The following is a 15007-nucleotide window of genomic DNA, read 5'->3' as shown; positions in this document are numbered from 1 at the left end:
CTGTGTGGACTAACTCTCTGAGCTCCACCATGTCTCTCTCCAGCTCTCTGAGCTCCACCATGTCTCTCTCCAGCTCAGTGAATGTATCCCTCTCAATGATGGAGGAGCAGTATGGTTGTGGACCTGGGTGTGTTCAGCACTGGGAGGGGGGGGTGACTATCCTCGTCTGCAGGACAGTTTGAAGAGGTGTGATCAAACTCGCTCGGGGTGGGGGAGTCGTCACCAAGAGAACTTCTCATGCCATGCTCTCGCTTTGATTAATTCTGTCTCCCTCTTCCCCTCTCTCTTCCTCACTGCGCCGAGCACACTAAACTGTTTAGAGAAACACTGGCTCTGCTTACCACTGCTGAACACTTAAAAATGTTAAATTTTTTAAGTGTGTTGTTAAATGTTAAATGTTAAATTAACACACCATCAGACAATTTAGACAACTGACACGGAACACGGCAGCGTAGCCTAGTGGTTAGAGCGTTGGACTAGTAACCGGAAGGTTGCGAGTTCAAACCCCCGAGCAATCTGTCGTTCTGCCCCTGAACAGGCAGTTAACCCACTGTTCCCAGGCCGTCATTGAAAATAAGAATATGTTCTTAACTGACTTGCCTGGTTAAATAAAGGTAAAATTAAATTATTTTTTAAAAAACACTAGAAAACTTTGACAGTAGTGACTTACAGGACTACAATATATAAACATACACTGCTGTAGACTACATAAACTACTATCCAGGTCTACAGTATATCTACCACAGTACTTACTGTATATGTCAAGCTAGTCTCTGTATGTCAGAATCCGAGCAGTGGCCTAATTTTGATCAGTGCACTAAATAGGAAATAGGGTGCCATTTGGGACGAAGCCAAAGAGACTGTGTCCCACTTTGTCAGACATGTAGCCTAGACAGAGTGTCTGCTCTGTGCTGTCTGCCAGCCAGATCCACACAGCCACCCCACACAATGGACACAATGGCTGCCCTATTGTTACCGCTGTCTCTCTATGCACATTGCACTGTAGCTTACTGGAGAGTAGTGGCTCGGGACGCACATCCCAGCAACATACACACACCCACCCTGGCTGGCTAGCAACACACATTCTCAGACACACTCATTAGATGTCCAGCAAGAAGAGCTGGAGAAGAAGTGATTGGACCACCTGATGAACATTAGTAACAGCCTTTATACACCAAGAAAAAATGGTTCCCAGCTACAACCCTTTTGAGTTCCATGTAGAACCCTCTGTTCAAATGATTCTACATGGAACCGAATCGGGTTCTACCTGGAACCAAAAAGGGTTCTCCTATGGGGACAGCTGAATAACCCTTTTCGGTTATAGAGAGTACATTTTCTAAGAGTGTACATCGGCTGCTGTATAGCCTCAGCCTCTGCTGTACAGTATGTGAAATGTCTTCAATTAACACTAAATGTATGCGATCATAGGATACACTTCCACACTTCATCCCGTAGGTGGCAGCAATCGGGTCTAGGTGCTGAGCCAAGGTTTGATAAGCACATCAGGTTCTGCCAATGAACCCTCCAGAGTCTAAGCCCGGTCTAAGCTGAGGGAGGGTCTAAGCTAACATATGGAAATGTTTTAAGATGGTCATACAAAGGATCATTTAGCTATTTGATTAAACATTAAGACACCAAGGATCACATTGGCATTACTGCTATTAGCCAATAGAAACACATTGAATAACAGATTCACTACAACATATAGTCTCCAAAAAATCTAAAGGAAGTTTATTCTGAATGTAATTATCCCTTTATTTTAGGCACTGGTACTGTATACATAGATGTAGTTGTTGAACATACAGTACCAGTCAGAAGTTTGGACACCTACTCATTCCAGGGTTTTTCTTTGTTTTTGCTATTTTCTACATTGTAGAATAATAGTGAAGACATCAAAACTATGAAATAATATATGGAATCATGTAGTAACCACAAAAGTGTTAAACAAATCATGATATATTTCAGATTTCAGATTCTTCAAAGTAGCCATCCTTTGCCTTGATGACAGCTTTGCACACTCTTGGTATTCTCTCAACCAGCTTCATGTGGTAGTCACCTGGAATGCATTTCAATTAACAGGTGTGCCTCGTTAAGAGTTAGTTTGTGGAATTTCTTTCCTTCTTAATGCGTTTGAGCCAATCACTTGTGTTGTGAAGAGCTAGGGGTGGTATACAGAAGATATACATATTTGGTAAAAGACCAAGTTCATATTATGAACAGCTCAAATAAGCAAAGAGAAAGTTTCTTCATCAGAGTTACCAGCCTCAGAAATTGCAGCACAAATAAATGGTTCACAGAGTTCAAGTAACAGACACATCTCAACATGAACTGTTCAGAGGAGACTGAGTGAATCAGGCCTTCATGGTCGAATTGCTGCAAATAAACCACTACTAAAGGACATCAATAATAAGAAGAGACTTGCTTGGGCCAAGAAACACGAGTAATGGACATTAGACATGTGGAATCAGTCCTTTGGTCGGATGAGTCCAAATTTGAGATTTCTAGTTCCAACCGCCGTGTCTTCGTGAGATGCAGAGTAGGTGAACGGATGATCTCCGTATGTGTGGTTCCCTCCGTGAAACATGGAGGAGGTGTGATGGCGTGTGGGTGCATTGCTGTTGACACTGATTTATTTAGAATTCAAAGCACACAACCAACATGGCTACCACAGCATTCTGCAGCGATACGCCATCCCATTTGGTTTGCGCTTAGAGGGACAATAATTAGTTTTTCAACAGGACAATGACCCAACACACCTCCAGGCTGTGTACGGGCTATTTGACCAAGAAGGAGAGTGATTTAACCTCAACCCAATTGAGATGGTTTAGGATGAGTTGGACCGCAGATTGAAGTGCTCAGCATATGTAGGAAATCCTTCCAGATGGTTGGAAAAGCATTCCAGGTGAAGCTGGTTGAGAGAATGCCAAGTGTGTGCAAAGCTGTCATCAAGGCAAAGCGTGGCTACTTTGAAGAATCTAAAATATATTTTTGGTTACTACATCATACCATGTGTTAGTTCATAGTTTTGATGTCTTCACTATTACTATACAATGTAGAACATATTAAAAATAAAGAAGAACCCTTGAATGAGTAGGTGGTGTGTCTAAACTTTTGACTAGTACTGTATATACAAAATTATGTGGACACCCCTTCAAATGAGATGATTTGGCTATTTCAGCCACACCCGTTGCTGACAGGTGTATAAAATTGAGCACAAAGCCATGCAATTTCCATAGACAAACATTGGCAGTAGAATGGCCTTAGCTCAGTGACTTTCAACGTGGTACCATCATAGGCTGCCACCTTTGCAACAAGAAATTTGACAAATTTCTGCCCTGCTAGAGCTGCCCTGGTAAACTTTAAGTGCTGTTATTGTAACGTGGAAACATCTAGGAACAACAAAGGCAAATTGGTAGGCCACACAAGCTCACACAACGGGATGGCCGAGTGCTGAAACATGTAGCATCTGTCATCGGTTACAACACTTACTACTAAGTTCCAAACTGCCTCTGGAAGCAACGTCAGCACAATAACTGTTTGTCGGATGCTTCATGAAATGGGTTTCCATGGCAGAGCAGCCGTACACAAGGCTAAGATTACCATGCGCAAACCAAGCGTCAGCTGATGTGGTGTAAAGCTCACCGCCATTGGACTCTGGAGCAGTGGAAATGCGTTCTCGAGTGATGAATCACACTTCACCATCTGGCAGTCTTGACGGACAAATTTGGGTTTGATGGATGCCAGGAGAACACTACCTGCCCCAATGCATTGTGCCAACTGTAAAGTTTGGTGAAGGAGGAATAATGGTCTGCGGCTGTTTTCCCTTAGTTCCAGTGAAGAGAAATCTTAACGCTACAGCATACAATGACATTCTAGACCATTCTGTGCTTCCAACTTTGTGGCAACAGTTTGGGGAATGCCCTTCCCTGTTTCAGCATGACAAAACCCCTTTACACAAAGCGAGATCCATACAGAAATGTTTTTTTGAGATCGGTGTGGAAGAAATTGACTGCCTTGTACAGGGCCCTGACCTCAACCCCATCGAACATCTTTGGGATGAATTGGAATGCCGACTGCGAGCCAGGCCTAATCGCTCAACATCAGTGCCCAACCTCACTAATGCTCGTGGCTGAATGGAAGCAAGTCCCCGCAGCAATGTTCCAACATCTAGTGCAAAGCCTTCCCAGAAGAGTGGAGGAAATTATAGCAGCAAAGGGGGACCAACTCCATATTAATGCCCATGATTTTGGAATGAGATGTTCGACAAGCAGTCATGTAGGATACTTCAATAAATTATTTAAAACTGGTACCGGGGACCTTAGGTAGAATCTTGTGGGCATCTTAGAGCAAAACAGAGAACTCCATCATGTTCATGAGAGTCGCAACTTTCCAGAGGGGTCATATTAGTGTAGGCCAAACCGTTCGGACGCTATAGACGACTTCACCTTTCACCGCAGATCGCGGTTTCAGACGTGACCCATGCAAAACAATATACCAGATATCTCTATCTTAAACAGACAGATTTTGATGGGGATGTTTTTGTTATGTTAATTTGATTTCAACGGGGGACGCGGCGGTAGGCTAAGGGTTAAGGTCCTCAGTCAGAGTGCCAGCTTGGAGAGCCGTGAGGCTGCTGGTTTTGGTTGCCACGAGGCCTTTCGTTTGTTTTGAATCTTTAGTTTGGGCATGCCTGTTTGTAGTTTTCCATTTTGTATGTTCATTTTTGTCACCATCTGAACCAACCATAATCCACATGGACTGACAGACCAAGAGGTCAAGATAGAAAACAGGACCTGGACCAAGATAAGGTTGCTCTCTCCCTGGGCATCTAACACCGTCGTAAAATGCTGATTTCTCACATTAATACACACATGAAGACCATGTATCTAGGCCTAAGACATCTAGACATAAGTGCAGAAAAATCTGGAGCCTAGTTATTGATTTAGTCTTTTAAATTAGTTTGTGTGTTTCTATACTATATACTTTAATTATATGCCAAATATACCAACAACATTTGTGTGCAGCCCATGCCCACTCACTGGGAGTGTACAGCCATGTTTACCTCTGCGGGGCCAACAGTGGTCTAAATGTAGCTACATTAAAACGGTTCAATACAAACACAGACACACACCACTCACCGACACAGTTGCAGGTGGGGAACTCAGCCTGGAGGTCCTTGACGGGCATGTCTAGCAGGCTCTTAGTGGGCGTGTCCAGGTAGCGTAGTGGAGACTCAAGGAAGCCTTTTAGGGAGGGGTTAAGGGGGAATCCGTCTTTAGTGGGGGTGTCGTCCTCGCCCCCATCAGAGAATAATCCAGTGGTGGAGAGGACAGCTACGTTCCCATTGGTCTCAATCTTCATGCGTTTGGGCAGCTGGGATGGGGAGAGAGGCAGCTTGGTTGCCTCCCGCTGCTTCTCCATGGGGCTCTCAGTGGAGGGCTGTGTGGTGGAGGTTACTTTACTCATACTCCCAGACTCCTCCTTGTCTGCAGGTGGGGCTGTGGTAGGAGCTAATGGCGCAGCGCTGGAGGACTGAGTGATGGTAGCGCTGGATGGTGATGGGGGCCTGGCTTGTCCTGAGTTAACTTTGGGCTGAGACTCTGTCACCACGGGCTGGGCTGAGGCTGAGGGGGCTTGGTCCTGGGGCTGGCTCTGGATCTGTGAAGGGCAGGGCTCTGGGGCAGAGGATGAACTGTCCCCGAACTCTGCCTCAAACTGGCAGATCAGCTCCTCGAACTTGGGGTCCAGGGAACTGAGGCCTGGTATGGACTGAGAGATGGTGGAGGTCTGTGTGGCGCTGGCCTCCGCTGAGCTTGCTGGGATGTCCAGGGCTACAGGGAGAGGCTGAGGGGTTGAGACGTCTGGAGTGTTTACAGACAAGGCAGAAGCAGCGACAGAGGGTGCAATAGAAGAGTTTAAAATGGATACCTGAGATTGGGCTGGGGCAGGGAGGCCTGTGGCAGCCTGAGTGGGGTTACTGAGGAGGGGGAAGGTAGGGAGAGAACCTGGGTGGGCACTGGCCAGAGGCAGGGCTCCGGTAATGGTGAGGGGAGACGGTTTCTGTATGGAGATCTGTCTGTGAGGCAGGAAGGTTGGCAGGGAGACCTTCTGCTTGGTTTTCTTGATGACTATCGTCTTGGGTTTGGGACCTGGCTGGAGCAGCATCCCACCCCCTGCGTGCTGCTTGAGGAGCGGAGATGTCCCCGCTGTGCTCTTCCTCCTCTTGGTCTCCTGCTTGATGGCCACGGGGACGGGGTGGCCCTCGGGGCCCATCTGTTGGGGCCACCACTTGCGGAGGTTCTGGCAGGCCTTGGCGGGACGCAGAGGGCAGAGGCCTGGGAGGCCGGGAGAGTTTGAGAAGAGGTTCCTCTTGTGGTGAAGGTGCTGCTGCAGAGCTGTCTGGGTGGAGTGGTGGATGGCTGCGCTGCCCAGGGAGAGAGGAGGACCAGGGTACCTAGGCTGCTGCTGGCCATTCATCAAGCTGTAGCAGCCCCCCATGGAGGCGCAGGCAGAGCTCTGGTACTCCCCGGAGTCTACCTCCTGCTTGACCCGAGGCATCCCTGGTTCCTGCTTGATGTGGTGGTGTGGGACGGGCAACTTGAAGGGGCCACTTATGTACTTTCCGCTGGAGTCCCCCAGTAGCTGTTTGAGCTCGGACATGGGGTCGCCAGTGCTGTGGCCACCGGACGGAGGGGCGAAGCGAGGCTGCTGGGAATCTGAGTTCATCCACTGGTTCCTCTGCTCTTGGGATCCCCCAGTGCCCTGCTGCTGCTGCCACTGCTGGTGGTGAGGCAGGAGGCTGCCTGCCTCGGGCTGCCGGGGGAAGGGTGAAGTGGAGGACGGGAGATTGGAGGCGTGGGCCGGATGACCATGGGACTGGGGTCTGTGCTGCTGCTCCCGCGACACAGGGCTCTGTTGGGGCTGGGGGTATAGTCCAGGAGGGACGGATTGTGAACGCGAGGAGGACAAAGAGGAGATGGGGTTGGAGGAGGAGGGGTTCAGGCGGGTGCCGTGCTGGAGGTGGAGAGGGGGGTGTTGAGGTTGACTGGTGGAGGAGGCCTGGGTAGGAGGGACCACGGTCTGGGGGACAGTGGCAGACAGCTGGGTCAGGGCCTCGATGGCAATAGCCGTCTGCAGACTGACGTTCTTCTCCTTGGCGATGAAGAGGACCTGAGGGGAGCAGGGGATAGGGGCTGGGTGTTGGACTTGTCGATGTGGGTGTAGTGGTGGCCCGGAGGGAGGGTTACCTCCATTGACATGGGGTTGGGGGTGGGGGGGCTGTTGATGAGGCGGTGTGTCAGTGGTGATCTTGGAGCAGGGCGTGTTGTTGTCCCGCTCCTCCCCTGCCCGTGTCTGTTTTATCCTCTTCTCCAGCCACTCCAGGTAGTCCGGGCAGTCTGGCCCATCACAGTCACAGTTGGGGGGCTTGTGGCCGTGGCGCGCCTGGCTCAGGGCATTCTGCAGGGTGTTCAGGTCCTCTGGGGGGCTAGCCTGGTTTTCCCCTTCTGGGGCTTGGAGTCTGTCTTGAGCCGCGGCCCCCTCGCCAGTTCCCATCTCCTGGTTGAACTTCTCATACAGCTGGATGGCGTGGGACTGGGGCTCAAGGTGACCTGAGGGGGGCAGGGAGCCAACACTCACGCTGGCTGAGAAGGCTACCAGGTTGCGTGCAACCTCCATGTCTGCCTCATGGACAGGCTTCCCAGGAGTCCTACCACTACTGCTCCAGCCATTGCAGTGCTGCTGCTGATGGGGTTGGGTGGCTTTGCTGTGCCCAGGTACACTGCCCTGTCCTGGGGAAACACTCCTTGACTGCTGGGGCTCCCTCTGGGGCTCCAGGCCAGCTCCACCCTCCTCATGGGTGTCCCTGGGATGCCGGCTCACCCCATTGGTCGGTTCCAGGCTCAGCAAACCGCCTTCCTCGAGGCGGTCATGTGACCCAGTTTCCATCTGGCCTCCTCTTCTGGGGCCATCCACTGAACGAGCGTCCGAAACAGTCTGAGTGAGAGAGTGAGAGGACACAGGTTAGGGACAAGGAACCAGAAAAACTAAATAGGAACTATGCATCAACATGGAATAAACAATAGCAATCAATATACAAAATAATATAGTTTAAACATGTTTACAACTAGTTTCTTCAGTTGATCATCTTAATATAACATTATACTCAAACAAAACATTCAGAGAACAGACAAATAATAATGATTATGATAGGGCACTGGCTAAAAATCTCTCTCTCTGAGTGTTAAAGTCACATCACAGTAATATGCACACTACTACAGTAGTCAGACCATGTAAAGGGTTACCACCCCCCCCTCCCTCCCAAAGACACAAAGGATCATTGAAAAAGTACTCAAACACACACAATTCAGGGCCATTATCTCAACATCTATTCTATATGAGGAAGAACAAGTGAAAGGCGAAGGAGAATGAGGTGAACTACAGCATCCATTGTATAGTGCATATCTACCATTCACTTCTATAATTACTGATAATAAACTTGCAACTCAACTTCCCCGTTTGAATGTCAACATACTGTATATTACCAGTCTATAAATGTCAATTAGCTCTGTGTTGTCAACGACTGTCTACTATATTGGCCAAATGAACAGTGTTATCTGAATCAGGTTAGCCAAGCAGGATTCCTGGTTTCTGATCCTTTGGTCCTGAACTTCTCCCACCTCAGGACTTTATGACAAGGGTCTATCTATTGTATCTCTACAAGACTGCAGCATTCAACACCTGTATGTCATATCACCATGATGTAAGACTAAACACAAGCAATGCATGATGCCTCAACAAATGCAATACAAATGTGTGAAGGATCGAGAGAGCAAAGATGTAGCAAAGAGTAGCTATTGTTAGTATATGGTTACGTTATTGATGCCCTTTCACAAGTGTGCTTAATAAGATGATAGTAGCTACAGCCTTCGATTAGCGTCCATTAGAGATAGAGCATAGTGCTGATGATCTCATCTGGGGGTTGTAGCCGCTCATCCAATAGATTAGCTGTGATGACATCACTGTTTACTAGACCTGCAGAAGGGAGGCTGAAACACTATGGAGAGGATCTGGCCTGGCTGATGATTTGAGGGAAAAACTAAAAGTGACATTTTGACAGTGCAACCAAAGCAGTGCTGTTGTCAAAACTCTCTACACTGAGTGTATAAAACATTAAGGACACCTGCTCTTTCTGTGACAGACAGACTAGGGGAATCCAGGTGAAAACTATGATCCCTTATTGATATCACTTCAAATCAGTATAGATGAAGGGGAGGAGACAGGTGAAAGAAGGATTTTTAAGTCTTCAGACAATTGAGACATGGATTGTGTAGGTGTGCCATTCATAGGGTGAATGGGCAAGTCAAATAATATAAGTGCCTTTGAACAGGGTATGGTAGTAGGAGCCAGGTGCACTGGTTTGTGTAAAGAACTGCAACACTGCTGGGTTTTTCATGCTCAACAGTTTCCCGTGTGTATCAAGAATGTTCCACCACCCAAAGGACATCCAGTCAACTCGACACAATCGTGGAAAACATTGGAGTCAACATGGGCCAGCATCTTTGTGGAACGCTTTCAACGCCTAGTAGAGTCCATGCCCCGACATATAAAGATTGTTCTGAGGGCAAGGGGGGGTGAAACTCAATATTAGGAAAGTGTTCCTAATGTTTGGTATACTCAGTGCAGCAATCTCAACATAACACTGACTTTAAAAAATGCAACAGATCTCTGCTTGAATCGTGTATCTGCACTGTTTCAAGCTCAGTTAAAGGGATACTTTGGGATTTTGGCAATGAGAGAATGCCAAGTGTGCAAAGCTGTCATCAACGCAAAGGGTGGCTACTTTGTAGAACCTCAAATATATAATTTGTTTAACAATTGTATGGTTACTACATGATTCCATATGTGTTATTTAATAGTTTTGATGTCTTCACTATTATTCTACAATGTAGAAAATAGTAAAAATAAAGAAAAACCCTGGAATGAGTAGGTGTGTCCAAACTTTTGACTGGTACTGTATGTTCAACAACTACACAGAGATCTATGTCACACTAAATATCACAATAACCAAATAATACATTTAACATGTTTTATTGCCTGTGAACATCTTCAAGTCTTATTCTAGAAGTTTTACATCTACAAAAGCCTAAACTAAATAAGGAAGTATTCAACATGGCACTATCTAACGGACCTGCCAGAGCAGGGAGGGCAGTGAGGCTACAGCAGGTAAGTCCTGCCCTATTGTTCAGACAGACAGATATTAATAAAGCCTGAAGCATTGTGAGCTCAGACAGACAGAGCTCTATAAGGATTACACACAGTCATAATAATGTCCACCTCACACACATACAGTATGCTGTACACACACACACACACACACACACACACACACACACACACACACACACACACACACACACACACACACACACACACACACACACAGTTTACTGTACACACGTATACAGGTAGACATAAAGGTAGGCTACACCATTAAACATGTCTAGAAGAGAGGAACTAGACTGGTTTGTTGTTTGAGTTATGACCCAACAGGTCTGTGTACAATGCTAGTCGGTTTACAATGCAGACTTGATCATATCTACAGTATGTTCACAGTGAGAACACAGCTCTCGTTTGTAGTTCATATAGTTGGTTAACAGCTGAAGTAGAAAGACATCCTGCTTTTCCCGTGGTTTGAATATATTTAAATAGCCTTTTGAAGTGTCTTATTGGATGGGCCGCTTGCTCAGGCCCTTATAATTCACCTTTTGTTCCGGGTGTCTGGTGGGGGTCCCTGGAGGGGTGGGGGGAGGACAGCCGGCCGACGATAAGTGAGAGGCCCCAAGTTGCCCTACCGCAGACTGAACTGAGACGGGGTTGTGAGTAACAAGAGTTTGGATAACTTGTCTGTTGAATCAGTGGTCACTAAAATGCACAACCCAACAACCCACAGCCAGTCACATTGCTGCTCTCTTTTCCTCTTTTCATACAGTTGATACACTGATACTCTTTTTCACTCTTAAACACATACAATAACAATTGTATCGTTGCTTTGTACGTCTCAAACTGAAACTTACAGGGATCTACTGTGCAAACAATAACACGACCATAATGACAGTTCTCATAACCGGTTAACTGGGACTTTCGAGATACATTACATGACCAAAAGTATGTGGACACCTGCTCATCGAACATCTCATTCTAAAATCATTAATATGGAGTTGTTCCCCCCTTTGCTGCCACAACAGCATCCACTCTTCTGGCAAGGCTTTGGAACATTGCTGCAGGGACTTGCTTCCATTCAGCCACAAGAGCATTAGTGAGGTCGGGCATTGATGTTGGGCGATTAGGCCTGGCTCTGGGGTTGAGGTCAGGGCTCTGTGCAGGCCAGTCAAGTTTTTCCACACCAATCTTGACAAATAATTTCTGTATGGACCTCGCTTTGTGCACTGGGGCGTTGTCATGCTGAAACAGGAAAGGGCCTTCCCCAAACTGTTGCCACAAAATTGGAAGCACCGAATCGTCTAGAATGCTGTAGCGTTAAGATTTCCCTTCACTGGAACTAAGGGGCCTATCCCGAACCATGAAAAACAGCCCCAGACCATTACTCCTCCACCAAACTTTACAGTTGACACTATGCATTCAGGCATGTAGCGTTCTCCTGGCATCCGCCAAACTCAGATTCGTCTGTCGAACTGCCATATGCTGAAGCATGATTCATCACTTCAGAAAATGTGTTTCCACTGCTCCAATGGTGGCGAGCTTTACACCACTCCAGCTGACACTTGGCATTGCACATGGTGATCTTAGGCTTGGCGCGGCTGCTCGGCCATGGAAACCCATTTCATGAAGCTTCTGGCGAACAGTTATTGTGCTGACATTGCTTCCAGTGAGTGTTGGTAGTCAGTATTGCAACCGAGGACAGAATTCTTTACACACTACGTGCTGCAGCACTTGGCGTTCCCGCTCTGTGAGCTTGTGTAGCCTATCACTTCGCGGTTGAGCCGTTGTTGCTCCTAGACGTTTCCACCTCACAATAATAGCACTTACAATTGACCTGGGCAGCTCTAACAGGGCAGCTCTAACAGGGCAGAAATTTGACGAAATGACTTCTTGGAAAGGTGGCAGCCTATGACAGTGCCATGTTGAAAGTCACTGAGCTCTTCAGTAAGGCCCTTATACTGCCAATGTTCGTCTATGGAGGCTGCGTATTTTATACACCAGGCAACAACGGGTGTGGTTGAAATAGGCGAATCCACAAATTTTAAGTGGTGTCCACATATTTTAGTATATATAGTGTATATTTAGCCAAATGAGACTGTCACGAATACCTTCCCTCTCTTCATACACGCCGTACTACACACTGCACTATACACACTGTGGCACGCTCACACCTGCAGCTACCTACCACGGTGCTTCTGACAGTGCAGACCATGTGCTCGAAAAACTATTTACAGCGTGCCAGAGCCTACTCTCTCCTGTCAGGACACTCAGTCACACCCTACTCTCTCCTGCCAGGAGACTCAGTCACACACACCCTACTCTCTCCTGCTAGGACATTCAGTCACACACACACACACACACACACACACACACACAACTCTCTCCTGACAGGACACTCACACACACCCTACTCTCTCCTGCTAGGTCACTCAGTCACACACACACACCCTACTCGCTCCTGCCAGGACACTCAGTCACACACACAGACACACCCTACTCTCTCCTGACAGGACACTCAGTCACACACACACACGGCGCTTCCATTCCAAAACATCAACACGCCAAACTAGAAGAGACTGCCTAACCTGTTAGACACCATAGTCACTGAGACTAGTCCCTTCAAACAACATGCAACTGTACCACTACACGTCCGTCCCCACCTCCATCAGACCAAAACAGATGCCCTCAAGGTTGACAGCACAAAGCAAAAAATGAGGGAGGGAGGGGAGGAGGTGGGCATAAAGCCTGGGAGTAGAAAGCTGAACATAAAGCCTGGGAGTAGACAGCTGAACATAAAGCCTGGGAGTAGAAAGCTGAACATAAAGCCTGGGAGTAGACAGCTGAACATAAAGCCTGGGAGTAGACAGCTGAACATAAAGCCTGGGAGTAGAAAGCTGAACATAAAGCCTGGGAGTAGACAGCTGAACATAAAGCCTGGGAGTAGACAGCTGAACATAAAGCCTGGGAGTAGACAGCTGAACATAAAGCCTGGGAGTAGACAGCTGAACATAAATCCTGGGAGTAGACAGCTGAACATAAATCCTGGGAGTAGACAGCTGAACATAAATCCTGGGAGTAGACAGCTGAACATAAATCCTGGGAGTAGACAGCTGAACATAAAGCCTGGGAGTAGACAGCTGAACATAAAGCCTGGGAGTAGACAGCTGAACATAAAGCCTGGGAGTAGACAGCTGAACATAAAGCCTGGGAGTAGACAGCTGAACATAAATCCTGGGAGTAGACAGCTGAACATAAAGCCTGGGAGTAGACAGCTGAACATAAAGCCTGGGAGTAGACAGCTGAACATAAAGCCTGGGAGTAGACAGCTGAACATAAAGCCTGGGAGTAGACAGCTGAACATAAAGCCTGGGAGTAGACAGCTGAACATAAAGCCTGGGAGTAGACAGCTGAACATAAAGCCTGGGAGTAGACAGCTGAACATAAAGCCACATTTAGACACACTCCCTCCCTCCTTCTCCTTCTCCCAACCCCACTCCCTCCTTCTCCCATCCCCAACCCCACTCCCTCCTTCTCCCATCCCCAACCCCACTCCCTCCCTCCTTCTCCCATCCCCAACCCCACTCCCTCCCTCCTTCTCCCATCCCCAACCCCACTCCCTCCCTCCTTCTCCCATCCCCAACCCAAACCCCACTCCCTCCCTCCTTCTCCCATCCCCAACCCAAACCCCACTCCCTCCCTCCTTCTCCCATCCCCACCCCACTCCCTCCCTCCTTATCCCACCCCACTCCCTCCCTCCTTCTCCCATCCCCAACCCAAACTCTACTCACTCCCTCCCTCCTTCTCCCATCCCCAACCCAAACTCCACTCCCTCCCACCCCCTCCCACCCCACTCCCTCCCTCCTTCTCCCATCCCCAACCCAAACCCCACTCCCTCCCTCCTTCTCCCACCCCCACCCCACTCCCTCCTTCTCCTTATCCCACCCCAAACCCCACTCCCTCCCTCCTTCTCCCACCCCACCCCACTCCCTCTCCTTATCCCTCCCCAAACCCCACTCCCTCCCTCCCTCCCACCCCTCCCATCCCCCCCAACCCCACTCCCTCCCTCCTTCTCCCACCCCCAACCCCACTCCCTCCCTCCTTCTCCCACCCCAACCCCACTCCCTCCCTCCTTCTCCCACCCCCACTCCCTCCCTCTTTCTCCTAACCCCACTCCCTCATTCTCCCACCCCAACCCCACTTCCTCCCTCCTTCTTCCACCCCCAACCCAAACCCCACTCCCTCCCTCTTTCTCCCAACCCCACTCCCTCCCTCCCTCATTCTCCCACCCCCAACCCCACTCCCTCCCTCATTCTCCCACCCCCACTCCCTCCCTCCTTCTCCCACCCCCAACCCAAACCCCACTCCCTCATTCTCCTACCCCACTCTCTCACTCCACCCCACTCCTTCCCTTCCTCCTTCTCCCACCCTCAACCCAAACCCCACTCCCTCCCTCATTCTCCTACCCCTCTCTCACTCCACCCCACTCCTTCCCTCCCTCCCTTCCTTATCCCACCCCCAACCCCTCCACTGCCTTTCCTGCCTTGTCTCTCACAGAAAAAACGTGAAAGAAGAACCATGAGAAAAAAAACAGCAAAGAGCCCCAGACAGCTCCAGTACTTACATGGGTCTAGACGTCCTGACAGTCGTAGTGGAGAAACACAGAGGGGAGAAGAGGTAAAGAGGAGCATAGAATAGTGGTGCTAGGAGCCACTAGCAATCTGGCGGAGGCTTTTTTTTATAGTCAGTGCGGCACACATTCATAAGAGCTGACACGCACGCACACACA

At 48.6% G+C, this 15007-nt stretch overlaps 1 protein-coding gene across 8 annotated transcripts in view; it reads right to left on the bottom strand.

Moving 5' to 3' along the window:
- LOC118357874 (methylcytosine dioxygenase tet3-like) overlaps positions 1–15007 on the bottom strand; it is an 81736-nt gene that overhangs the window by 25902 nt on the left and 40827 nt on the right. For 7 of the 8 annotated variants that reach the window (XM_052479045.1, XM_052479044.1, XM_052479046.1 and 4 more), the window contains one exon: positions 5139–7995. In XM_052479045.1, the coding sequence (XP_052335005.1) occupies positions 5139–7995 (2857 nt within the window). Of the gene's footprint in view, positions 1–5138; positions 7996–14842 lie in introns of all 8 variants that reach the window. The other variant, XM_052479051.1, reaches the window with a different exon arrangement.

Source organism: Oncorhynchus keta, chromosome 25, assembly GCF_023373465.1.
Source record: "Oncorhynchus keta strain PuntledgeMale-10-30-2019 chromosome 25, Oket_V2, whole genome shotgun sequence".
NCBI classification, from domain to species: Eukaryota; Metazoa; Chordata; class Actinopteri; order Salmoniformes; family Salmonidae; genus Oncorhynchus; species Oncorhynchus keta.
This window is presented reverse-complemented; position numbering and strand designations above follow the sequence as displayed.